The following is a 25,951-nucleotide window of genomic DNA, read 5'->3' as shown; positions in this document are numbered from 1 at the left end:
TGGAGAGTGGGGAGTGGTGGAGAGTGGGGAGTGGTGGAGAGAGGGGAGTGGTGGAGAGAGGGGAGTGGTGGAGAGAGGGGAGTGGTGGAGAGAGGGGAGTGGTGGAGAGAGGGGAGGGAGCAGGAGTGGTGGAGAGTGGGTAGTGGTGGAGAGAAGGGAGTGGTGGAGAGAATGGAGTGGGGGAGAGAAGGGAGTGGGGGAGAGAGGGGAGGGAGCGGGGAGTGGTGGAGAGAAGGGAGTGGTGGAGAGAAGGGAGTGGTGGAGAGAAGGGAGTGGTGGAGAGAAGGGAGTGGTGGAGAGAGGGGAGTGGTGGAGAGTGGGGAATGGTGGAGAGAGGGGAGTGGTGGAGAGAGGGGAGTGGTGGAGAGAGGGGAGTGGTGGAGAGAGGGGAGTGGTGGAGAGTGGGGAATGGTGGAGAGAGGGGAGTGGTGAAGAGAGGGGAGTGGTGGAGAGAGGGGAATGGTGGAGAGAAGGGAGTGGTGGAGAGCGGGGAGTGGTGGAGAGAGGGGAGTGTTGGAGAGTGGGGAGTGGTGGAGAGAAGGGAGTGGTGGAGAGCGGGGAGTGGTGGAGAGAAGGGAGTGGTGGAGAGCGGGCAGTGGTTGAGAGAGGGGAGTGGTGGAGAGCGGGGAGTGGTGGAGAGAGGGGAGTGGTGGAGAGCGGGCAGTGGTTGAGAGAGGGGAGTGGTGGAGAGAAGGGAGTGGTGGAGAGAAGGGAGTGGTGGAGAGAAGGGAGTGGTGGAGAGAGGGGAGTGGTGGAGAGAAGGGAGTGGTGGAGAGCAGGGAGTGGTGGAGAGAAGGGAGTGGTGGAGAGAGGGGAGTGGTGGAGAGCGGGGAGTGGTGGAGAGAAGGGAGTGGTGGAGAGCGGGGAGTGGTGGAGAGAGGGGAGTGGTGGAGAGCGGGGAGTGGTGGAGAGAGGGGAGTGGTGGAGAGAGGGGAGTGGTGGAGAGCGGGGAGTGGTGGAGAGAGGGGAGTGGTGGAGAGCGGGGAGTGGTGGAGAGAGGGGAGTGGTGGAGAGAGGGGAGTGGTGGAGAGAGGGGAGTGGTGGAGAGAGGGGAGTGGTGGAGAGAGGGGAGTGGTGGAGAGAGGGGAATGGTGGAGAGAGGGGAGTGGTGGAGAGAAGGGAGTGGTGGAGAGAGGGGAGTGGTGGAGAGAAGGGAGTGGTGGAGAGCAGGGAGTGGTGGAGAGAAGGGAGTGGTGGAGAGAGGGGAGTGGTGGAGAGAGGGGAGTGGTGGAGAGAGGGGAGTGGTGGAGAGAGGGGAGTGGTGGAGAGAGGGGAATGGTGGAGAGAAGGGAATGGTGGAGAGAAGGGAATGGTGGAGAGAAGGGAGTGGTGGAGAGAAGGGAGTGGTGGAGAGAATGGAGTGTTGGAGAGAGGGGAGTGGTGGAGAGAGGGGAATGGTGGAGAGAAGGGAGTGGTGGAGAGAAGGGAGTGGTGGAGAGAATGGAGTGTTGGAGAGCGGGGAGTGGTGGAGAGAGGGGAGTGGTGGAGAGAAGGGAGTGGGGGAGAGAGGGGAGGGAGCGGGGAGTGGTGGAGAGAAGGGAGTGGTGGAGAGAGGGGAGTGGTGGAGAGAGGGGAGTGGTGGAGAGAGGGGAGTGGTGGAGAGAGGGGAGTGGTGGAGAGAGGGGAGTGGTGGAGAGAGGGGAATGGTGGAGAGAAGGGAATGGTGGAGAGAAGGGAGTGGTGGAGAGAAGGGAGTGGTGGAGAGAATGGAGTGTTGGAGAGCGGGGAGTGGTGGAGAGAGGGGAGTGGTGGAGAGAAGGGAGTGGGGGAGAGAGGGGAGGGAGCGGGGAGTGGTGGAGAGAAGGGAGTGGTTGAGAGAGGGGAGTGGTGGAGAGAGGGGAGTGGTGGAGAGAGGGGAGTGGTGGAGAGAGGGGAGTGGTGGAGAGAGGGGAGTGGTGGAGAGTGGAGAATGGTGGAGAGGGGGGAGTGGTGAAGAGAGGGGAGTGGTGAAGAGAGGGGAGTGGTGGAGAGAGGGGAGTGGTTGAGAAAAGGGAGTGGTGGAGAGCAGGGAGTGGTGGAGAGAAGGGAGTGGTGGAGAGCGGGCAGTGGTGGAGAGAAGGGAGTGGTGGAGAGAAGGGAGTGGTGGAGAGAGGGGAGTGGTGGAGAGAAGGGAGTGGTGGAGAGCAGGGAGTGGTGGAGAGCAGGGAGTGGTGGAGAGAATGGAGTGGTGGAGAGCGGGCAGTGGTGGAGAGAAGGGAGTGGTGGAGAGAAGGGAATGGTGGAGAGAGGGGAATGGTGGAGAGAGGGGAGTGCTGGAGAAAGGGGAGTACTGGAGAGAGGGGAGTGGTGGAGAGTGGTGGAGAGAGGGGAGTGGTGGAGAGAAGGGAGTGGTGGAGAGAAGGGATTGGTGGAGAGAAGGGAGTGGTGGAGAGAAGGGATTGGTGGAGAGAAGGGAGTGGTGGAGAGAAGGGAGTGGTGGAGAGAAGGGAGTGGTGGAGAGAGGGGAGTGGTGGAGAGCGGGGAGTGGTGGAGAGAAGGTAGTGGTGGAGAGAGGGGAGTGGTGGAGAGAGGGGAGTGGTGGAGAGAAGGGAGTGGTGGAGAGCAGGGAGTGGTGGAGAGAAGGGAGTGGTGGAGAGCGGGCAGTGGTGGAGAGAAGGGAGTGGTGGAGAGAAGGGAATGGTGGAGAGAGGGGAATGGTGGAGAGAGGGGAGTGCTGGAGAAAGGGGAGTGCTGGAGAGAGGGGAGTGGTGGAGAGTGGGGAGTGGTGGAGAGAGGGGAGTGGTGGAGAGAAGGGAGTGGTGGAGAGAAGGGAGTGGTGGAGAGAAGGGAGTGGTGGAGAGAGGGGAGTGTTGGAGAGTGGGGAGTGGTGGAGAGAAGGGAGTGGTGGAGAGCAGACAGTGGTGGAGAGCGGGGAGTGGTGGAGAGAGGGGAATGGTGGAAAGAGGGGAGTGGTGGAGAGTGGGGAGTGTTGGAGAGAGGGGAGTGTTGGAGAGAGGGGGGTGGTGGAGAGAGGGGAGTGGTGGAGAGAGGGGAGTGGTGGAGAGTGGGGAATGGTGGAGAGAGGGGAGTGGTGGAGAGAGGGGAGTGGTGGAGAGAGGGGAGTGGTGGTGGAGAGAGGGCAGTGGTGGTGGAGAGAGGGCAGTGATGGAGAGAGGGGAGTGGTGGAGAGAAGGGAGTGGTGGAGAGAGGGGAGTGGTGGAGAGAGGGGAGTGGTGGAGAGAGGGCAGTGTGGTGGAGAGAGGGCAGTGTGGTGGAGAGAGGGCAGTGGTGGAGAGAGGGCAGTGGTGGAGAGAGGGCAGTGATGGAGAGAGGGGAGTGGTGGAGAGAAGGGAGTGGTGGAGAGAGGGGAGTGGTGGAGAGAGGGGAGTGGTGGAGAGAGGGGAGTGGTGGAGAGAGGGGAGTGGTGGAGAGAGGGGAGTGGTGGAGAGAGGGCAGTGATGGAGAGAGGGGAGTGGTGGAGAGAGGGCAGTGTGGTGGAGAGAGGGCAGTGATGGAGAGAGGGGAGTGGTGGAGAGAGGGGAGTGGTGGAGAGAGGGCAGTGTGGTGGAGAGAGGGCAGTGATGGAGAGAGGGGAGTGGTGGAGAGAAGGGAGTGGTGGAGAGAGGGGAGTGGTGGAGAGAGGGGAGTGGTGGAGAGAGGGGAGTGGTGGAGAGAGGGGAGTGGTGGAGAGAGGGGAGTGGTGGAGAGTGGGGAATGGTGGAGAGAGGGGAGTGGTGGAGAGTGAGGAATGGTGGAGAGAGGGGAGTGGTGTAAAGAGGGGAGTGGTGGAGAGAGGGGAGTGGTGGAGAGAGGGGAGTGGTGGAGAGTGGGGAATGGTGGAGAGTGGGGAATGGTGGAGAGAGGGGAGTGGTGGAGAGAGGGGAGTGGTAGAGAGAGGGGAGTGGTAGAGAGAGGGGAGTGGTAGAGAGAGGGGAGTGGTAGAGAGAGGGTAGTGGTAGAGAGAGGGGAGTGGTAGAGAGAGGGGAGTGGTGGAGAGAGGGGAGTGGTGGAGAGAGGGGAGTGGTGGAGAGAGGGGAGTGGTGGAGAGAGGGGAGTGGTGGAGAGAAGGGAGTGGTGGAGAGAAGGGAGTGGTGGAGAGAAGGGAGTGGTGGAGAGAGGGGAGTGGTGGAGAGAGGGCAATGATGGAGAGAGGGGAGTGGTTGAGAGAGGGGGGTGGTTGAGAGAGGGGGGTGGTTGAGAGAGGGGAGTGGTTGAGAGAGGGGAGTGGTGGAGAGAGGGGAGTGGTGGAGAGAGGGGAATGGTGGAGAGAGGGCAGTGGTGGAGAGAGGGGAGTGGTGGAGAGAGGGGAGTGGTGGAGAGAGGGTAATGGTGGAGAGAGGGCAGTGGTGGAGAGAGGGGAGTGGTGGAGAGAGGGCAGTGGTGGAGAGAGGGGAGTGGTGGAGAGAGGGCAGTGGTGGAGAGAGGGGAGTGGTGGAGAGAGGGGAGTGGTGGAGAGAGGGGAGTGGTGGAGAGAGGGGAGTGGTGGAGAGAGGGCAGTGGTGGAGAGAGGGGAGTGGTGGAGAGATGGGAGTGGTGGAGAGATGGGGGTGTGGAGAGAGGGGAGTGTGGAGAGAGGGGAGTGGTGGAGAGAAGGGAGTGGTGGAGAGAGCAGAGTGGTGGAGAGAGGGGAGTGTGGAGAGAAGGGAGTGGTGGAGAGAGGGCAGTGGTGGAGATACTGATATGATCCAGTTTGAACCAGTTTGCCAAACTGCCACCAGGTTGTCTCAGCTCACCTGATCCACTTTGCCAAACTGCCCAATTTGTAACCACAACCCAATTTGTAACCACAACCCAATTTGTAACCACAACCCAATTTGTAACCACAACCCAATTTGTAACCACAACCCAATTTGTAAACACAACCCAATTTGTAACCACAATCCAGGTTGATATGGAATGTTTAGTTTTCCATCATATTTAATTCAGTTCAGTTGTAATTTTGTCTTCAAACACGAGTTCAGACGTAGTGCACTTACCTTAAAAATGTAAAGTCGAGATTTGATTCGCCCAAAAAAACCCAAAGTTTCTGAGAACCCAAAATACCCCAAAGACCCCAAAGTCCCTGAGGACCCAAAATACCCAGATAACACAAAAGACATAGAGGACCCAAAAGTCCCCGAGGACCCAAAAGTCCCCGAGGACCCAAAAGACCCAGAAGAGCCAAAACATCCGGAAGACCCAACCAAAGACCCAGAAGACCCAACCAAAGACCCAGAAGACCCCAAAACACATTAGAAATGCAGCCAAAAAGACTTTCCTTTGACTATGACGTGCAGGTCAGGAGACGAAGCGACCAATTCTTGAGTAACCTGCTCGACAAAGTAACCTGCTCCTCTGCTGGACCTATGTAACCTGCTCCTCTCCTGGACCTATGTAACCTGCTCCACTGCTCGACCTATGTTACCTGCTCCTCTGCTGGACCTATGTAACCTGCTCCTCTGCTCGACCTATGTAACCTGCTCCTCTGCTAGACCTATGTAACCTGCTCCTCTGCTAAACCTATGTAACCTGCTCCTGTGTAGACCTATGTAACCTGCTCCTCTGCTATACCTATTATGTAACCTGCTCCTTGTATTACCAATGTTATACATGTATAACAATATATTTAAATGCTTTTGGGAACATATTTCAGGAATTCTTAGTCTATTTGGAAGAGCACGTTGACAACAATGACTCGAGGCATATTTTCTGTACTTGTCGACAGTCAGTCGTTCCAGACCGCCCTGGCATCAAAAACATATATGAAGACACCAAAAAATGACCTTTTAGTTTCCGATATATGGGATATTACTCTGGGATACGGCGGCCATTTTGTAAAATGCTCCTCTGCTACGAGGGTTCTCACGACGGTTCGACTTAGCATTTTGTAAAATGGCCGCCACGCCAGCAAAAGCCAAATTTGAGATGTCACTGTGGGAATGATGTCGATGTGTGTCATGTTTCATGCTTTAACACAAAGTTTTCATTCGTTCCTATATTGCATCAACTAGGCCTATCCTCTGGACTATATTTGTATATACACTGGACTCTGGACTATATTTGTCAATTCGTGGGATCAGTTGCGGGCATAAGAGAAAGGACAGGTATATGTGGCATGCAGGTGTGTAGCTTCAAATCCCGTTTTTTTGCGTACGTAATACATCAATACAGTTTTCCCTGCACACTGAGGTAATTTTTATGCGCTGTTGGTGGTTGAGATTTTATTTGAAATTATTCATTCCACTTCATCCTGTTTGTACCTGAGCGAATCTTCCTGACGATCAATGTACAAGCACAATTTGTAGATGTTCGGTATAACGTATTCTGTACCCCCTCTTAGTACTCCCTCGTGAGCATTCTTTTGCGGTGTATTGGTAATAGTTCCACTGGTGCCGTTTCCGGCCAATAAGCCTTACATAATTTTATGTTTGTTATTATTTCTAATTCGCTTTGGTTTCTCAGTGATGGGAGGTTTGTGTGTCGTAGTAACAAAGGAAGATCGTCTCAGGCAGGAAGACGAGCCATCCGCACAGTGAAGACGGAAGTCGTTTTTCGCATTAGTATTACTATTACTATTAGCCTTGTGTGGTCGTGTGGCACTGTAGCAGTCACAGTCACAACCAGTCAGTGAGTCAGCTAGTCATCGTGGTCATCAGTGTTCCGTTGTTTGAATCTGGTTCCGAAGACTAATCCTTTGCGGTGTCTTGCTGATAATTTCAGATTCGAATGGCGGGAAGTTTTGTATCGCAGTTGGACCAGAACTTACTATGGGGACTGTTCCTGAAGTGAGTTTTTCCCTGTTTGATATTTTAGTAATATTATTTTCGGTGGAATCTCGTCCTTGTGACCGTATCGGAATGTGTTCACGATTGCTTGAAACACGTGGTGTAACTGTCGGAGCGTCCGCTCCAGCCTCCAGGTTCGAATCCCGACCGAGTCGTACTAAAGGGTTTTTCAAAATGGGTCGTGATGCTCCGTTGAACATTTCAAAGGATATAGCACCGACGAACAAGCATAAGTTGGTAGTACTACTAGTACTAGTACTAGCGCAGGCTTTGGGCCAAAAGGCCTCCAGCGTCGAGGTTCCTTGTAATGTATGAGAGCTGGTATGTAATGACTCGGACCCCCAGGAGGGAATGAATGGAGGGGATTCCACATGGATATGGATTAGGGGTTGTTAGGATAGTGCGATTGTTATAGGATGATTTTATAGGGCCTCTGCAATGAGGGAAGAGCAGGAAATGAGGATTCGTGAAGAATCCAGAATGCCACGTGTTGAGGGAGGAGTACCGATTATGAGGATTTAAATTTGCCAAGGGTAGATCGGGTCCATGATTAGTGAGGAGGTGGAGCAGATGAGGAATTCCTAGAACCTAGTCTAGGATTGAGCGGTTTGTAGATCGGCCCACGAGGGTTCGACTTTTTCAAAGTAATGATCCCAATATGGTGGATGGGATGTAGTCGAGCATTTGGGGACGAGTGACCAAGACATGATGTGTGAGGATTGTGTTAACGGGTCGGGATCGTGGAGTCAGGTTATTCGATCTCATGAAGGCAAACCTTGAGCTATAGTGTACTAGACTGGGATAGATTGGGATAGCCTAGATTGGGATAAACTAGTGGGAGGGCAATTGGCAACCTTCAAGGAGTAGCTGTGTAGTGTACAGAGTAGTATGGTCGACTAATGAGCTGTAAAACCGAGATGCACCAATAGATCATGGTGTTTGAACTGAAGGTATTTATTGGATACAAAAAATATTGGGAACTGGAATCGGACTCGTATCAGTATAGGAGAAAATGGAGGCTAGTTAATAAAACAAAAGGGAGAAATGAGATTTGCAATACGTGTCCCCGACTGGTCCCAAGGAATGTTCTTGTTCCAAGCAAAAAGGGCATAACTCCGTGAAAATTGGCGAAACGCCCCAAAACTAAAATTTGTTCTGTAACATCATAATTAAGCCATGTACCAAGTTTCAGTTGAATATTTTTTTTGTATCATTAAATTTTTTGAAGAGATGTGTTTTAGAGGATATCCCTAACCCATTGATGATGAGCACTTATTTATGCATCTTCAGACACATATGGTTGCCAAAGCAGTTTCCTGACTATTGGGCACAATCCTGGACGGGTCGCCACTCCGACGGAGGTTACTCAAATGGCTCGTTCATCCCAGTAATCTGGAACTCATTTTGCCGACATCGGAAGGATGACAGGCTGAGTCAACCCACCTGGTGTTAATTTAACAGCTTACAGGGTCTTGAACTCAGGACCTTGCAATCTTAAGCCAAGCCACCTTGACCGTTAAGCCAACACCAGGCTTCCCTAACCCATCACCACAAAAACATTTTTTGGGGGGGGGGAATAATAAGCTGGATAATCGTGTTTTATAATCGGACTATATTCACATCGGTTATGCAAATGAGCTACCTCCATCAATTTGTTTGACTTCACGGGGCCACAGCTCATTTGACAGACCAGGATGTCTGCGTTTCATCACAAGTTATTCCAGCGTTCAAGATGCCAATGTGCCAAACTTTTAACTGTTCCAATCGCTGAGACATTTACCCACAGAACTCAGAATTCAATTTTTTTTGCATCTTTCACCCATGAAAGGATCGTCAATGACCGTGTGCTTTGTGGTTCAAAAACCCAGGAACATCCAAATTACAAAGTAAGGGAGGCATTAAAAGAGAGGCTGAGTAGGGTAGAGGATGATGTGGTTGAGCTTGAAAGTGGTTGGATGTCAATGAAAGATAGTCTGTTGGGAGCCGTTGGTGAGGTACGTGGATGGACAAAAGGACCACCGAGGCACTCGGAAACATGGTGGTGGGATGATGAAGTTGGAAAGAGGATTGACGAGAAGAGGAAGAAGTTCAAGGAGTGGCAGAAGGCGAAGGGTACAGGAGCAGAAAAAGCAGAGCATGAAAGTTATAAGGCAGCCAAGAAGGCTGCAAAGAAAGAGGAAGCAAAGGCGCAGGGGGAATGTAGGAAAATGTTCGGAGAACGCTTGGATTCGGAAGAGGGTCAGAGAGCGGTATTCAGGATTGCAAAGCAGATAGCGAAAGAGAGGTGTGATGTGATGGGGGTGAGTTGCTTGAAGGATGAAGTGGGACAAATCGTTGTGGACCCAGATGGAATTAAAGGAAGATGGAAAAGATATATGGAAATGCTGTTGAATACAGAGAATGAATGGGATGGCAACATAGAGAGTAACCCAGTTTTAGGACCGGCAGAGAAGATAACTGAGAAGGAAGTTGAGGAAGCGATAAAAGCAATGAAGAGTAGAAAAGCGGGAGGGCCGACGGGAGTTGTGGGAGACATGTTGAAGGCAGCAGGAAGTTGGGGTGTGAAGAGAATGACAGAGATCTGTAATCTGGTGGTGAAAAAAGGCCGCATTCCAGTGGATTGGGAACTGAGTACCCTCGTCCCTCTATATAAGGGGAAAGGTGACCCTCTGGAGTGTGGCTCGTACCGAGCGATAAAGTTATTGGAGCATGGAATGAAGGTATTGGAAAGGGTGTTGGAGAGGAGGATAAGGAAGAAGGTGAAGATCGACGAAATGCAGTTTGGATTTATGCCAGGAAAAGGAATGACAGACCTGCTCTTTATTGTGAGGCAGTTGCAGGAGAAGTACATGGAGAAGAGGAAGAAGTTGTTTCTTGGGTTTTTTGATCTGGAGAAAGCATTCGATAGGGTTCCACGCGAAGTATTGACATGGGCATTGAGGAAGTTAGGAGTGGAGGAATGGTTGATCAGAGTAGTGATGGCAATGTACAAAAGAGCGTGCACAGCTGTAAGGACGAAGGACGGGAACAGTGGTGAGTTTGAGGTGAAGGTGGGAGTGCATCAGGGGGCGGTACTAAGTCCACTACTATTTGAAGCTGTGATGGAGGTGCTGGCTCAGAACGTAAAGGAGGGTTTACCGTGGGAGTTGTTGTATGCAGATGATCTGGTGTTGATTGCGGAAAGTATGGATGGACTGAAGGAAAAGATGAACAAGTGGCAGGAATGTATGGAGACAAAAGGTCTGAAGGTGAATATCGGAAAGACGAAGGTGATGGCAAGTGGTAAATCATGTGGTGAGGTGGAAAGAACTGGGAAGTGGCCATGTGCTGTGTGCAGTAAGGGTGTTGGAGTGAACTCCATTCAATGTACAATGTGCGCTGAGTGGGTTCATCAAAAATATAGTGGTCTGAGAGGGTCATTAACCAGTGTGGCAGCTACATTCAAATGTAAGGTGTGCACAGAGGGAGCTGCAGATGGAGGAAATGTCGAGTTGGATCTTGGAGACGGCGTGAAGCTGGAAGGTGTGAAAACATTTTGCTACCTCGGAGACATGCTGAATGGAGAAGGTGGATCAGACTCGGCAACGGTTGCTGGAGTGAGATGTGCATGGAAGAAGTTTCGGGAACTGAGTGGCATGCTGATGAGGAGGGGAGTGTCGTTGAAGCTGAAGGGAAAGGTGTATGCTGCATGTGTGAGAAGTGTTATGATTTATGGGACCGAGACATGGGTGATGAACGAAGAGCAGCAACGAAGGCTGGAAAGGGTGGAAATGCGAAAAGTCCGGTGGATGTGCGGAGTATCGTTGAGAGAGAGGAAGACAAATGATGAATTGCGAAAGATGATGGGAATAGAGCCTGTCATTGATGCTGTGAAGAGGAACAGGTTGAGATGGTTTGGTCATGTGTTGAGGAAGGATGAAAGTGACTGGTTGAGAAGAGTGATGGAAATGAATGTAGAAGGAAGTAGAGGACGGGGAAGATCGAGAAAGACTTGGCTAAAGATGGTGGAAGAAGAAATGCGGGCAAGGGGGTTAACAAGGAGAGATGCAGAAAATAGGGCAAAATGGAGAAGATTGTCATGGGGACCGCAAGGCGAATCACCGCTCCAGCAGGGAAAATGGTCTTAAAATGCATGTTGTGTTGTTGTATCCAAATTCAATATCAAAACGTATGCTCATTCAAAATATGTTGTTTGTAAAGGCCACTTCGAGCCGTCAGCGTTCATAATTGACCAACATGCTCACTACCTGGGAAACAAGCCTCAGAAATTGTTGAAACACGACGCCGTACCGACACCGGGCGAAAGTTACCTGTTGATTTGAAGCCACGCCCATGTGAGCCAAGCTCAGCTTGTCCTCCAGTAGTTACCGACATTACTAGAATACGAGCAGAGCCTCCCTGTCGCTTCACTGGTGGACCAATTAGTCGTCCTGTTATTAAATTGGTGAACCAAAATTGCCGTGTTGGTTCACTGTGTCTGAGTCTGTAGATCATGATAAATTCAACCAGCATATGGGAAAATTTCATCATTTATGAAGTGCCGTTAGGTCTATTTATTGGTCGTGAATCACTGGGGGCAGTTTGCATTCTGATAAGATAGCCAATTGATCTCACCGGAGCGAGCCAGAGATCCTGCACCACACAGTTCCATATATATATATATATGTTATTGTTCTGCACAAACTGGCCCGCAGCACGACGACAGCCAACGAATCCTGCAGGAGTGGCCCGTGAACGTGCCGCTACGGCTTAGCCTTCAAGTTTGGCTGCTTCACATCATCAACTGACTGAATGAATGAATGATCGTTTTAAGGCCATTTTCCCCGCTAGGGTGGGGGTTAGCCTTGCGGGCCCCATGACAATCATGGTTCCCTGTTTGAGGCAATGTTTAATGGCCCGATGCCCTTCCTGCCGCCAACCCTGTTAGTCGCCCCTTGCGACACACAGGGAATTACCAGTGAACTGGTACTCAATTTGCCGACCTCGGAAGGATGACAGGCTGAGTCAACCCCCCTGGTGTTAATTTAGCGATCGACCAGGATTCGAACCCAGGATCCAAGGATCCCAAGCCGGCACCCTAACCGCGAAGCCAACACCAGGCTTACATCATCAACTGACTACCAAATGTTTTATTACTTCACCACTGTGGTCTATTCGACCTGTTTCTCTGTGCAGGTTGTAACACATTTCTCGTTTTCATTTCAATCTCGCCCGTCGCTTCACTGACTGGTTTAATCAAAAGACAGAGACAATGGCGTTTCCCAACCCCCCTTCCCACCATCCATTCACCCCAACCCCTCCCCCAACCCACCACCCCTCAGAGCTCATTTGATTCCTAACTCGACTATAAACTGTCCGATTTATGTTTCATAGGCAGGGCGAGGAATCGTGTGCGGTGTCCCATCTGCTATCATTAGTTGGCCGGTGAAGGTCCCACAGTTTCCTTTGTGAGGCATACTCGAGTTATTGCCCGCACCCTCAAAAAATTACAAATTCCTGGTCAAATGTCTATTTCTTTTTTTTTTTTAAAGCAGGATCTGAGGCTTGTAGTCGAGCTGCCAAACACCCATCTCACGCATGGACATACAGAAAAAAACACAAAACAACACAATAATGTTAGATGAGACAAACACAGCCACTGAGTTTTGGGGAAGTGCCATCACTTCCCACAATACTCTGGGTACCAACGATGCCACAACAATCGTGTTGTCACCTTTCCCACCGCACTCCATGGGATATTTCCTAACCAGGAATTTCCTCCTCCTCATGGATGCCAATCCTTTTTTTCAAGCTGAGCGTCAAGCAAGAAACCAGCGCTGTTGACCTCCCAGACTCGAAGTGGATGCTCTAACCATCATGCCAGAGTCTGCTTTCATTTGAATGTTCGGCCTGGCCAGCCAGTGGGTGGAAATATATATAATATAACCACCTTTAGAGGCCATTTTTCCACGCAAAGCGGGGGTTGGCCTTTTTCGGGAACCGTGGTTGTTGTTGTTTTTTGGTCCCCTTTTTGAAGCAATGTTTTACGGCCGGATGCCCTTCCTGACGCCAACCCTTTTTGCCGCCTTTAACGACAAACAGGGAATTACCAGTGAACTGGTACTCAATTAGCCGACCTCGGAAGGATGACAGGCTGAGTCAACCCCCCTGGCGTTAATTCAGCGATCGACCGGGATTCGAACCCAGGATCCTAGGATCCTAAGCCGGCACCCTAACCGCTAGCCCAACACCAGGGTTCCAGACGGAGTAAAACTCATTTCGACTGATCCCACAATAAAAATGTGGGAATTGTGGCCGTTAAAGTAGCAGAGATGTTGAATCACTTTAACGAATTGCACGAAGGGTAGTATTAGTACCCATCAATATAACATTCATACAAAATGGAGTAAGTTGGTTTGTTGCTTCATTTCTGTCGTTTTCACAGCAAAATTGGATTATTTCGCTTTGATTGATGAATTTTGAATCTTTTTATCTTTTTGCCTGGAATGCAGGTTGGACAAAGATAGGAGTGGATCTCTCTCTGCAGTTGAGCTCCAGCAGGCCCTGTCCAATGGTGAGGCTCAAAATGCAGATTATGAGGGGCCTTGAACTGTTAAACAGAATTTCATCACAAACTGCCATAGCTTGTACTCGTAGTGGTGATAACAGGCACGTTTCAGACAGGCAGAGTGATGCTTCCTGTAGACTCTCCATTGAAGGGGACATCAAGCCATATGTCTCCTCTGCATTTATGTTCAGAAGGTAAATGTCTCATAATATCTGTCTAAATGAGTATGGATCTTGAGGCTTGGGCAATAGCCAAATAGATCATACATGCAGGTTAGGTAAAAGGGTTGTAGTGTAGCAGCATAGCAAACCTGTTGTGCATTTTGTGATACAAGCACCAAATTTGGCACAAATGTACATTAATATGTTGCGAACATTTTCAGATATTGGGCCACTTGAAATTCCGTAATTTTTTTTTTCAAATTTTTTCAAATTTCGTAATTTCAAATTTTTCGGGTGACACCGTCACAATTTCGGTCTTCGAGGCCGGCCGATATAGTGGGGCGGCTTAGCCCAAATATTCAAAAGAATTGTGCATTTTGTGATACAAGCACCAAATTTGGCACAAATGTACATTAATATGTTGCGAACATTGTGTGGTCAGCAATGAAGACGAGAGTCTGAATTACATGTATGCAAAAGACCTTGTGAACCAGTGAAGCAAATACACGGGTAAGCATGAATTAAATCTAGGGCATGATATAATTTCCATGATGTTTACCTCTACACTCAATGGTGGAAGGAGGTAATGTTTTGATCCCAGCTTGTCTGTATGTCTGTTTGTCTGTTAGTCCACAAAATTCCAGACAAAGCTTGTAGTAGTGGTAGTTGTAGTGGTAGTGGTGATAACAGAAATTGTTATATAGAACTGAACTTATATTATTATTATATGCAGAAAATAACTTCATTTCTATATGCCCTGCAGTGGACAGGTTAATTGGTTTATGCACTGAAGGGGTCACCCTGGTGTGCACTGCTGTGTTCTGCCTCACTGAGTTGTTCAGGTACGATGTACTCAGCACAAGCTTCCGGTCGGCCCGGAGGTGGGGGTGCGGGGCCTGTCACGGAACGTCAAAACAAACGGCCTGCCGGGGCCGCCCAAAAGTCGGGCGTGAGGGGCGCGTCCACTAATGCAACGCCTCTCGCTTCCCAGATCGAGGGCCACGTGGTCAGGAGAACCTCGTCCCTTCCGGTCACACTTTGCCTATCGGCCGGCCTCGAAGACCGAAATTGTGACGGTGTCACCCGAAAAATTTGAAATTACGAAATTTGAAAAAATTTGAAAAAAAAAATTACGGAATTTCAAGTGGCCCAATATCTGAAAATGTTCGCAACATATTAATGTACATTTGTGCCAAATTTGGTGCTTGTATCACAAAATGCACAATTCTTTTGAATATTTGGGCTAAGCCGCCCCACTATTGGAGTTATTTGTGGTTTTTTTCCACTAAACGGTGATCTAAAGCTCACGGAGGAGCTTGTACATCACATATTTATATATTTTACGGACTATGTAGTCCTCATCAAAATAAATATAAATATTGTCGTGTCCCCGTGGTTAAGACCCCAAGAGGACGAATGGCCGAAACGAGCTTTGCTCTGAAGCGTATACCCAACTTGGCGGTAGTGACATGCGCGGGAAGGTTCAAAGTCTTGCCTGATCGGAAACACACGCAGGGGTTAATCCAAACCCACAAACAGTCTTCTACCGACTCCTCTCCGGCCTTGCTCCCCCAGCTCTCTCTGGGCTCTGTCCCCTAAATATTCATACAGGTCGCACAAGATCTGCCTGCAACCCTCTTATGGTTGAATTGCCAAAATCAAGATTCTCTGCTCCCCTTCACTCCTTCATTCCTCTTTTCTCCCACCTCTGGAACAAACTCCCTCACTCTCTTCAATCCAACTCTTCCCTCCAGGTCTTTAAAACAGCTGTTCACCGCCATCTCTTATCTTCCCCCATCCAAAACCTTGATCTTTTATACTCCCGCTAATTTCACCCCAAATCCACTTTTTTGAAATACCAACTTCTTTCCTGGAAGTCCTTGCAGTGTCCTTGTGTTTTATACTTCTACCCCCTTCCCATGCCTCCTCCCCCCAAGCCCTCTCCCTCCCACAGATCTCCCGATGTCCCTGCTCTCAAATGTTGTGTTTGTGTGTTTACCCTTCTCTCCCCATCTTGTTGACCGCTCCCCTTATTATATACTTTGTGTGTCTGTTTGATTTTTTTTTTGTGTGATAAATGCTAGCTCTTTCACAAGCCTCGATCCTGTATACAAAAAACACAAAGACGAGACAGCAAAATCGATAATACAAGAAAAGTAAGATTCTACAAATAATGATTTAATGAAAATAAATGCAAAGACAATAAAATGTATGTGAGGTAAAAAAAAACTTTCCTAAATTGAGACGTCTCCACACAGCCTCGTATACAAACAAGGGGAAAACGAAAGTAAAAGAAAATAAATGATGCTGTGGTAATCGGCCGACACTCAGCTTTGCGTCCCCAAATGGCTGGTAAGGCTTGCTGGTCGTCGCCTCGAACCACCGCGTGGGAAACGCACAAAATGGCACGGAGTCGCGCCCGTAGCCAGCAGCCGGCGTGAGGCAAGCAAGCAGGATCCCTCTGTTTCGCTCGTGACCCCCTCCTTCTCTGCAGGGAACAATCAACCAACACCTCTTCCTTCCACGTTGCAAAAGTCCCAAAGCCCCGACACGTGTCCTCACCAGCGCACCTGAAACCACAGCGTCCACTCTAGACGAGACAGACGCATCTTTTTTTTCTTTTTTTCCCTTCGGCTCTCAAATCTTCCACGATGACGTCACACTGTCCAATCACCGAGCGCTATCCCATCATCCATTGCGCCTCCACCAATCACGAAACCTGGGGCGTGGTCTCCTCACCACGAGTCGTCAGGGGCAGAGTCCAATCTGTTCGGGAATGTTCGGATGACGTCGGCTGTCGTGAGGCGGGATTTGGTTGGCACGATCGGCATATGTGCCGAGCTGGTCGGACTTGGTGGCACTGTGAGCAACTGAGTCCATTTGTTATAGTTGTTGTTGTTTTACTGGCTTTTTAATTGTAATAATGATGGAGGGAAGATCACAGGGGCAATTATACACTGGGAGTTATCCTTAAGCCCTACCTAATTAGCATAGCTTCACCCCTCGTATATATAAGCCACCTTTAGAGGCCATTTTTCCCCGCAAAGCGAGGGTTGGCCTTTTTCGGGAACCGTGGTTGTTGTTGTTTTTCGGTCCCCTATTTGAAGCAATGTTTTACGGCCGGATGCCCTTCCTGACGCCAACCCTTTTTGCCGCCTTTAACGACAAACGGGGAATTACCAGTGAACTGGTACTCAATTAGCCGACCTCGGAAGGATGACAGGCTGAGTCAACCCCCCTGGCGTTAATTCAGCGATCGACCGGGATTCGAACCCAGGATCCTAGGATCCTAGGCCGGCACCCTAGCCGCTAGCCCAACACCAGGGTTCCCACCTCGTATGGAGACACATATATGATCTTATTCTATACAGAGTCCCTACTGAGTTGCAGCTAGGTGGGTTCTTCTTCTTCGCGATACTCGGAGCATGCTAATTTATACAATTCTTTCTCAGTCAAGGTATTTCATTGTTTGGTTTGGGCGGCGGACTTGGGATCCTAAGGTACTGAGTTTAAATCCCGTTCAGCTGTTGAATTAATACCAGGTGGGGTTGACAGCCTGTCAATCTTCTGAGGTTGGCGAAATGAGTACCAGGGTACTGGGTCCTCTCTCAAGGAGGATGGAGGCAGGATTTGCACTCCGGCTGCCGTAAAAAAACACCTCATTCCGTAGCACAAGCAGTGGTGTGTGTCGGGGTGGTGCTGAGGAGTCGTCCAAGGACGCAGCGACATGCTGATCCAGCGTACGCTCCCATATATATATATATATATATACTAGCTTGGCTCGGCTCGCTGCGCTCGCCTCACCAAGCGTCGTTACTGAGGAACGGGCTTATTTTAGCTGAGGAAAATGACTGTACCTGAGTTGCTGCGTTGTCATGATTTACACCAATCATAATACAAACAATTATTTTGCACAAATGTATTTGTTGTGTTTGTGATATTACATTTTAATAGGCAATTTAGGTTGAAGATTTAGGTTGAATGTTTTTTTTTCAAGAAAGAACCCCTCAGCACATACATAGGGGAGGGGTAGGTGCAGACTGGAAATTTGGGACGATTACACCTCACCACCAAGTAATTTAAAACACCTCACCACCACGTAATTCAAAACACCTCACCACCACGTAATTCAAAACACCTCACCACCAAGTAATTCAAAACGCCCCACAGCCATAAAACACGTAATAAAAACACCTCACCACCAAGTAATTCAAAACACCTCACAGCCATAAAACAAGTAATAAAAACACCTCACCACCAAGTAATTTAAAACACCTCACCACCATGTAATTCAAAACACCTCACCACCAAGTAATTCAAAACACCTCACCACCACGTAATTCAAAACGCCTCACAGCCATAAAACAAGTAATAAAAACACCTCACCACCAATTAATTCAAAACGCATCACCACCACGTAATTATAAACACCTCACCACCATGTGATTTAAAAACACCTCACCACCACGTGATTTAAAAACACCCCACCACCACATCATTTAAAAACACCTCATCACCACGTAATTTAAAATACCTCACCACCTCGTCATTCAAAACCACCACAACGTTATTAAAAACACTTCACAACCACGGAAACAAAAGTTTGAGGGAGTCGTTAAGTGACAACAGACACTGCCCAGATGTGTAGATATAGAGATAAATGACTGTACCCGAGTTGCCGTTTTGTCATGGTTTAAACCAATCGTAATTCAAACAATTATTTTGCACAAATGTATTTGTAATATACGTGATATCACATTTTATAAACAATTGAAATTGGGAAGAAAAAAGATTTCCGAAAAAAATTCGAAAAAAAAAAAATTGGAAAGTTTTTCAAACAAATGACCCTTAGGACATACCGATGGGAGAGATATGTGCATACCAGAAGTTTGGTACGATTTCACAAAAGTTTGAGAAAGTAGTTCAGTGACGACACAGGACAACAGGACAGACGCTGCACAGATATATATACCGTATATAAAATAACCACCTTTAGAGGCCATTTTTCCCCGCAAGCGGGGGTTCGCCTTTTTCGGGGACCGTGGTTGTTGTTGTTTTTTGGTCCCCTTTTTGAAGCAATGTTTTACGGCCGGATGCCCTTCCTGACGCCAACCCTTTTTGTCACCTTTTTACGACAAACAGGGAATTACCAGTGAACTGGTACTCAATTTGCCGACCTCGGAAGGATGACAGGCTGAGTCAAGCCCCTGGCGTTAATTCAGCGATTGACCGAGATTCGAACCCTAGGATCCTAAGCCCTCACCCTAGCCGCTTGCCCAACACCAGGGCTGGGTGTATGTGTGTGTGTGTATATATATATATATATATATATATATATATATATATATATATATATATATATATATATATATATATATATATATATATATATATATATATATATATATACACATACATATATATATATACACACAGTCATACCCCGTTTTACGCCATTTCGACCTACGTCAAATCCGACTTTACGCCACTCTTCTAGAGTAAATTTCAGTTCAGCGAACGTCATTATGTGCGACTTTACGTCACTCCTACATCATCATTTCCTTTATCTCGAAGGAGGAGAGAACCATGCCAGGCTACAAAGTCGCGAAGGAGCGGCTAACGCTAATGCTTGGGGGTAATTGCACCGGCGACATCAAGCTGAGGCCGCTTTTGGTGTATCTTGGTGTATCATGTGTGTGAGTATGAGGATGAGCTCTAGGTGCAAATGAGGAATTGAATGAGGATCTTTGGAATGAACTTGGAGAAATGAGGCATTGGTCGAGAATGGTTGTGTGTGAGAATCTGGTTATCGTTGAACTTGGTGAAATGAGGCAATGGTCTGGGATGACCGGAGAAAGTGTATGAGTGGTGTATCGAGGACATTTGTAATGGTGTTGAGTGATTTACTTGCATGGGGTGCAAGTGGATAAATGGAGAGAATATTTGGTGTGTGGAGTGAGTAGTGTGGATTGAGTGGTGTGGAGTGCATGGTGCGAAGGAGTGGATGGGGGAGGATGGATCCCTTCACGAATACCCGGGGAGGGTAGTTTAAAGTTAGGTAGAGGGAGTAGTAGGTAAATTGTTTGGAAATTGACATCTGTGGTGCAGGGAGTAGCAAGTTGTTGTTGATGCGTATCCTTGAAAGAACCGATCGATGTGCATGGATTTGCAAATGCCTGCCTGTACGTCGTCGTTTCTGCGTACATCGCATCGTCCAAAAATAAAGAAGCAAGCAACTTCGGCCGCTCGGGGAAAGACGGGGCACGCCTACGACTCGGAGGCGAGCGTCGATCCCCGGGGCGGCCTGGTTCACGGAACCCTGAGCTCGTTCGTTCCTCACAGACGACACGACACGACCACCGGTGAAACTGCTCGGACACGTTGGGTAAAGCATGCCGTGGTGAAGCGGGCCGCGGAGCCACTCGGCACACAAGCCAGCTCACGGTCGACACGTCCGTGCCGGTCACCCCGTTCGAGGAGAAGACCCGACCGATAGAAAACAACGGAGGGACTCCTGACGGGGAGCGGCAAAGATTCAGGGCGAAGCCGCAGCCTCCTCCAGTTATTTACTCTAGTTTTACGAATTACGGTGTTTGCCTTCATTTTAAGGCATTTTAAAGACATTACTCCCGGTTTACGTCAAAAACCGAGTTACGAGGCTTATGGAACCAATTAATGATGTAGGCCGGGGTATTACTGTGTGTGTGTGTGTGTGTGTATATATATATTGTTACGGATCTCTACGTCGGCCTTTTTCCCCTTAAGAAGGGGGGATTAATCCCCTTGTCTATGACTGACCGACGTGAGTCCTGAAGTCCCAACGCTCCTTCCGGTCGGGAGCAGCCAGGGTATTTGGTCTATGAAAAGTCCCAAGGACCTGAGTGCCACTCCTGACAGCGAAGCAGGGGAGAGACTCCCCTGCTCGAACCCTGGTTTTAGATGGTCTAGTTGCCGAGCAGTTTTTAGCAACCCGAAGTTCGAGTCATTAGCATTCACTAACCCGATTCCGAAACGTTGGCCAAAATCGCGCCACAGGGGTTCAATGTGGAAACCTCAAAGACGAACGGATGTGAAGAAGAAGAAGGCAAAAGTAGGAAGAACAAATATAATTTATTACTAACTATTATGTACACAATGAAAAGTAACCAAGGAGAAGGAAAGATAAGAAAATAAAGACAAAGGATGGAAGGACCAGAAGACACAGTGCAATTTCTAGCTTATACAGACTTACTTATACCCCAGGGACAAGACACACAAAACAAACTCACATACACAAAAGGATGGAATGGCAGGAATGGGTGGAGGGATGAGGAGGTTCAGGTTCGTGCAAACGGCAGGGCTGGAGGTGACAGCTCCGACTCCTCGCACTCTGGTTCACAGAACGGGCGACAGGGAGATCCGAAGACCGCGGCACGTTGATGTTCGCGTGCACGCACTGGTTGTTCTCAGAGTGCTGGTTGGTATCGCGAGCAGGGCGTGCCGATTCTCATTCGCTTTCCTCTCCACGTGTCTCACTCTCTCCTCCTCAACTGAGCTCAACCTCACTGCTCCTCCTCCACTGAACTGAACAACTCCACTCAACTCTCTCCCGGTGGAATGCCAACTCTGACGCATCTCTGGTGGGGGCGTTGCGTGACGGGTTATATAGGCCACACCCTCGAATCTTCGCGAACCTCCCCGGTCGTTCTGTCTCCGCCCTCTCAAGCCAAACCCCTCATCCTTGGTTGGTTGATTGGGGCTGGCTCACTCCTCCCTCCGATGACGAGGGCGGAGACACGCCTTTCTTCTCCGAACCGACCGCGTGTTCAATGGAGGGCGAATGCAGTTGGCAATCGAGGCTTTGGGAATGGAGGCTTTGGGAATGAAAGGGAATCTATCTTATTTCAATTCGGTGCAATGTAGAGTCAACTAATGGGAAACACAACCTTAAACTAATACACATAATAAAGAAATAACTATTTAGAAGGGTATATGGTGGCCTGTGTGTATGCGATGGATTAACTAGGAGGACGACCTTTGACCTTTACACACCAAACGGAGATATTTACAAGAATTCATTACACTTACAGAGGGTGATATTTACAACAATTACAAATCCGCAAATATATATATATATATACAGTGGGGAGAACAAGTATTTGATACACTGCCGATTTTGCAGGTTTTCCCACTTACAAAGCACGACAAGGTCTGTAATTTTTATCATAGGTACACTTCAACTGTGGAAGACGGAATCTAAAACAAAAATCCTGAAAATCACATTGTATGATTTTTAAGTAATTAATTTGCATTTTATTGCATGAAATAAGTATTTGATACATCAGAAAAACAGAACTTAATATTTGGTACAGAAACCTTTGTTTGCAATTACAGAGATCAGACGTTTCCTGTAGTTCTTAACCAGGTTTGCACACACTGCAGCAGGGATTTTAGCCCACTCCTCCATACAGATCTTCACCAGATCCTTCAGGTTTCGGGGCTGTCGCTGCGCAACACAGACTTTCAGCTCCCTCCAAAGATTTTCTATTGGGTTCAGGTCTGGAGACTGGCTAGGCCACTCCAGGACCTTGAGATGCTTCGTACGGAGCCACTCCTTAGTTGCCCTGGCTGTGTGTTTCGGGTCGTTGTCATGCTGGAAGACCCAGCCACGCCCCATCTTCAATGCTCTTATTGAGGGAAGGAGATTGTTGGCCAAGATCTCGCGATACATGGCCCCATCCATCCTCCCCTCAATACGGTGCAGTCGTCCTGTCCCCTTTGCAGAAAAGCATCCCCAAAGAATGATGTTTCCACCTCCATGCTTCACGGTTGGGATGGTGTTCTTGGGGTTGTACTCATCCTTCTTCTTCCTCCAAACACGGCGAGTGGAGTTTAAACCAAAAAGCTCTATTTTGGTCTCATCAGACCACATGACCTTCTCCCATTCCTCCTCTGGATCATCCAGATGGTCATTGGCAAACTTCAGACGGGCCTGGACATGCGCTGGCTTGAGCAGAGGGACCTTGCGTGCGCTGCAGGATTTTAATCCATGACGGCGTAGTGTGTTACTTATGGTTTTCTTTGATACTGTGGTCCCAGCTCTCTTCAGGTCATTGACCAGGTCCTGCCGTGTAGTTCTGGGCTGATCCCTCACCTTTCTCATGATCATTGAGGCTCCACGAGGTGAGATCTTGCATGGAGCCCCAGACCGAGGGAGATTGACTGTCATCTTGAACTTCTTCCATTTTCTAATAATTGCGCCAACAGTTGTTGCCTTCTCACCAAGCTGCTTGCCTATTGTCCTGTAGCCCATCCCAGCCTTGTGCAAGTCTACAAATTTGTCCCTGATGTCCTTAGACAGCTCTCTGGTCTTGCCCATTGTGGAGAGGTTGGAGTCTGATTGAGTGTGGACAGGTCTGGAGACGGCTTTGCGGTCGGTCTTTGCGGTCTTTGTGGTCAGAGACGGTCTGGAGACGTCTTTTATGCAGATAACGAGTTCAAACAGGTGCAGTTAATACAGGTAATGAGTGGAGAATGGGAGGGCTTCTTAAAGAAAAAACTAACAGGTCTGTGAGAGCCGGAATTCTTACTGGTTGGTAGGTGATCAAATACTTATTTCATGCAATAAAATGCAAATTAATTACTTAAAAATCATACAATGTGATTTTCAGGATTTTTGTTTTAGATTCCGTCTTCCACAGTTGAAGTGTACCTATGATAAAAATTACAGACCTTTACGTGCTTTGTAAGTGGGAAAACCTGCAAAATCGGCAGTGTATCAAATACTTGTTCTCCCCACTGTATATATATATATATATTGTTGCGGATATGGGATTTGGCCTCCATGTCCGCTTGTAAATATTCCCCTATTTCCCCAATACTCCCCAACTATCCCCAATCCCCCATTCCCTAGTCCCATTGTCTGTAAACAACACTCTGTAGAACCGACCTTCCCCTTTTTCCCCCATTAAATGTCGTGCCCAGGTCCACCGCATCTCACGTAGACAACTTTCGGACATCTTGCTAGTTATTCTTAGTCTATGTCAGTTAAGGACTCGTTTCCATTAATTCTGACTCTTCGTTGCACCAGAATGTGATTATATGGCACCAGTAGTGAGTTTAGGACCTTCCCATACCTCCTCCCATCTTCTTCCCCAAACAACAACTACAACAACAACTACAACAACAACTACAACAACGGCGCGCGCGGGGAGTGTGCGTCCTCACTCCGGCTCGGTTAGCCGCCATTACCCATGTGCGCCGACGGGGTTACCACGAAGGGGCTGCCTGTCGGCCCCTCGTCAAGGGCGGAGCCGGTAACCCCCCGCACCCAATGAGAAGCAACGGGCCGATTCCATCTGGGGCGGAGCTAACGAGCCGAGGGCGTGTCACTCCCCGCCGGAGATACGCAGCGACTTACCGGATGTGAAGTCAGATGCGCCTGAACTACGGAGAGCAAAGGACGCCACCCCCAGCGCGACGATACCTCCCCGCATCTTTGGACCGGACCGGGTCGATTCTGTCCTTGAGCCAAGAGTGCACCTTGAGCCATCGACTGCCCGCTTTCCTTGCCATCAATCCCCGTGTGAGTCAGTTTTGTGCTGTTTATCTGTGGTCTGTCGGGAATAAGATAAGTGTGTCTAAGTGCCTATCTTTCTATGCTGTCCCTCTCATTCCTGTAATCTAACCTTCCGCCATATTATAACCTCCTCCGGAGGTCTTGAGAACCGTATCCCTGGTGTCGTGTCATTTTAATCCCAGCCGTTGTGTCCTTTTCCTTCATTGATCTAGCGTAGCGCGGCTCGGCCAAGGTTCGAGTATAATCGGGTAACTTGTGCGGACACGGCGGCCATTCCGCTCGGCCCACCATAACATCAAAGTCGTGTCTGTAACAATATATATATATATATATATATATATATATATATATATATATATATATATATATATATATATACATACATATATATTGTTGCAGATTTGAGAATCCTGTGTTGTAAATATCACCCTCTGTAAATTGTAATGATTCTTGTAAATACCTCCATTTGTGTAAAGGTCAAAGGTTGTCCCCTTAGCTAGTCCATGTACAAGCACGTAGGCCACCATAGAACTTCTCTATAGTTATTTCTTATTCTATGTTAGTTTAAGGCTCTGTTTCCCACGAGTTGACTCTGCATTGCACCAAATGACATGATAGTTCCCTTTTCAAGTTTCCCCCAAATCATCTCTTCAAAGTGCCAGTAACATTGGGCTGTTTTCTGTGGCGTTTGCCACCATTGCATTGGGCTGTTTTCTGCGGCGTTCGCCACCGTTGCATTGGGCTGTTTTCTGCGGCGTTCGCCACCGTTGCATTGGGCTGTTTTCTGCGGCGTTCGCCACCGTTGCATTGGGCTGTTTTCTTCACCCCAAAACTCCATTACGCACACGGTCGACTCGGGGGAGAAGGGCGTGGCCGGCCCATCGTCTTCAGTAGGTGGAGCCAGGAAGCCCTTGCGCCCAACCAGGACTCGGTGGGCAGGGCTTGGTAAGGTGTGGCTATGGCTTGGTAGGGCGTGGATATATAACCCATAGAGGGAAGCCCCACCCAGCAGATGACAGAGGGAGCCAGAGGCGTGCAGCGACAACCAGCCCCTGCCGCGTGCAACGAAAATACGTGTGCTTGCCGCCTCCTTGCTCGCTTCCAGCCCGGAGAGGACCTGCTTGCTGTGCCGCCCTGCCAAACCTTCCAGCCCTGTGGTCCCACCTTCCTCTCCCTCCAGCCAATCCAATCTGCAATTCCCTATTCGTGTGAGTGAGTTCGTTCTGTCTGTATTGTCCTGGGTATAAGTAAGCTTGTATAAGTAGAATTGCACTGTGTCTTCTATTTTTCCCTGTAAATTACATTTCTTTTCTTCTCTTGCTTTGGTTGTGTGTAAATAATTAATAAATCCCTATGTTCTTTCTTTACCCCTTTTGCTTCTTCACATTCGGTCGCTTTAGAGGTTTCCACATTGAACACCTGTGGCGCGATTTGGCCAACGTTTAGGATCGGGTTTAGTCTTTGTTAATGGCTCGAGCCGCGGGCTGCTAAAACCGCTCGGCAATTAGGACATCTAAAACCGTGGTTCGAGCGGGAGTCCCTCCCCTGCTTCACGATCAGGAGTGGCACTCAGGTCCTTGGGACTTTTCGTTGACCAAATACCCTGGCTGCTCCTGACCGGAAGGAGCGTTGGGACCCCCAGGACTCACGTCGGTCAGTCGCAGACAAGGGGATTAATCCCCCCTTGGTAAGGGAAAAAGGGGCCGACCTTGAGATCCGTAACAATATATATATATATATATATATATATATAGATATATAGATATATAGATATATATATATATAGATAGATATAGATATCGAGGCCAGGCCTTAAATAGAACAGCTGCAATGATAGAAAAGTGAAGAAAGACGGAATAGTCCGAGTTTTTGAGGAAGTACTCGTAAAAAATATGCTTTTTGAAAAGGGGAAGGTCGTAAGTGTTTGGAAAAACAAGGGAAGGTAAAGAGTTCCAGAGTTTGGCAGTGGAGGGGAAGAAACAAACATAACGGCCCACCCTTG

At 48.8% G+C, this 25,951-nt stretch overlaps 1 protein-coding gene across 6 annotated transcripts in view; it reads left to right on the top strand.

Moving 5' to 3' along the window:
• The window catches only part of PDCD6 (programmed cell death 6), a 36,934-nt gene that overhangs the window by 7,186 nt on the left and 3,797 nt on the right, over nt 1–25,951 (top strand). For 2 of the 6 annotated variants that reach the window (XM_078785014.1, XM_068127994.2), the window contains exons 1-3: nt 6,313–6,525; nt 6,619–6,683; nt 13,175–13,236. In XM_078785014.1, the coding sequence (XP_078641140.1) occupies nt 6,625–6,683; nt 13,175–13,236 (121 nt within the window). In that variant the 5' untranslated portion in view covers nt 6,313–6,525; nt 6,619–6,624. Of the gene's footprint in view, nt 1–6,312; nt 6,684–13,174; nt 13,237–25,951 lie in introns of those variants that run through there. The other 4 variants (XM_068127992.2, XM_068127993.2, XM_078785012.1 and 1 more) reach the window with 3 other exon arrangements.

This window comes from Myxine glutinosa, chromosome 9, assembly GCF_964187855.1.
Source record: "Myxine glutinosa chromosome 9, kmMyxGlut1.1, whole genome shotgun sequence".
Lineage (NCBI taxonomy): Eukaryota > Metazoa > Chordata > Myxini > Myxiniformes > Myxinidae > Myxine > Myxine glutinosa.
Note: the sequence above shows the minus strand (reverse complement) of the source record. Positions and strands in the feature narration are given on the sequence as shown.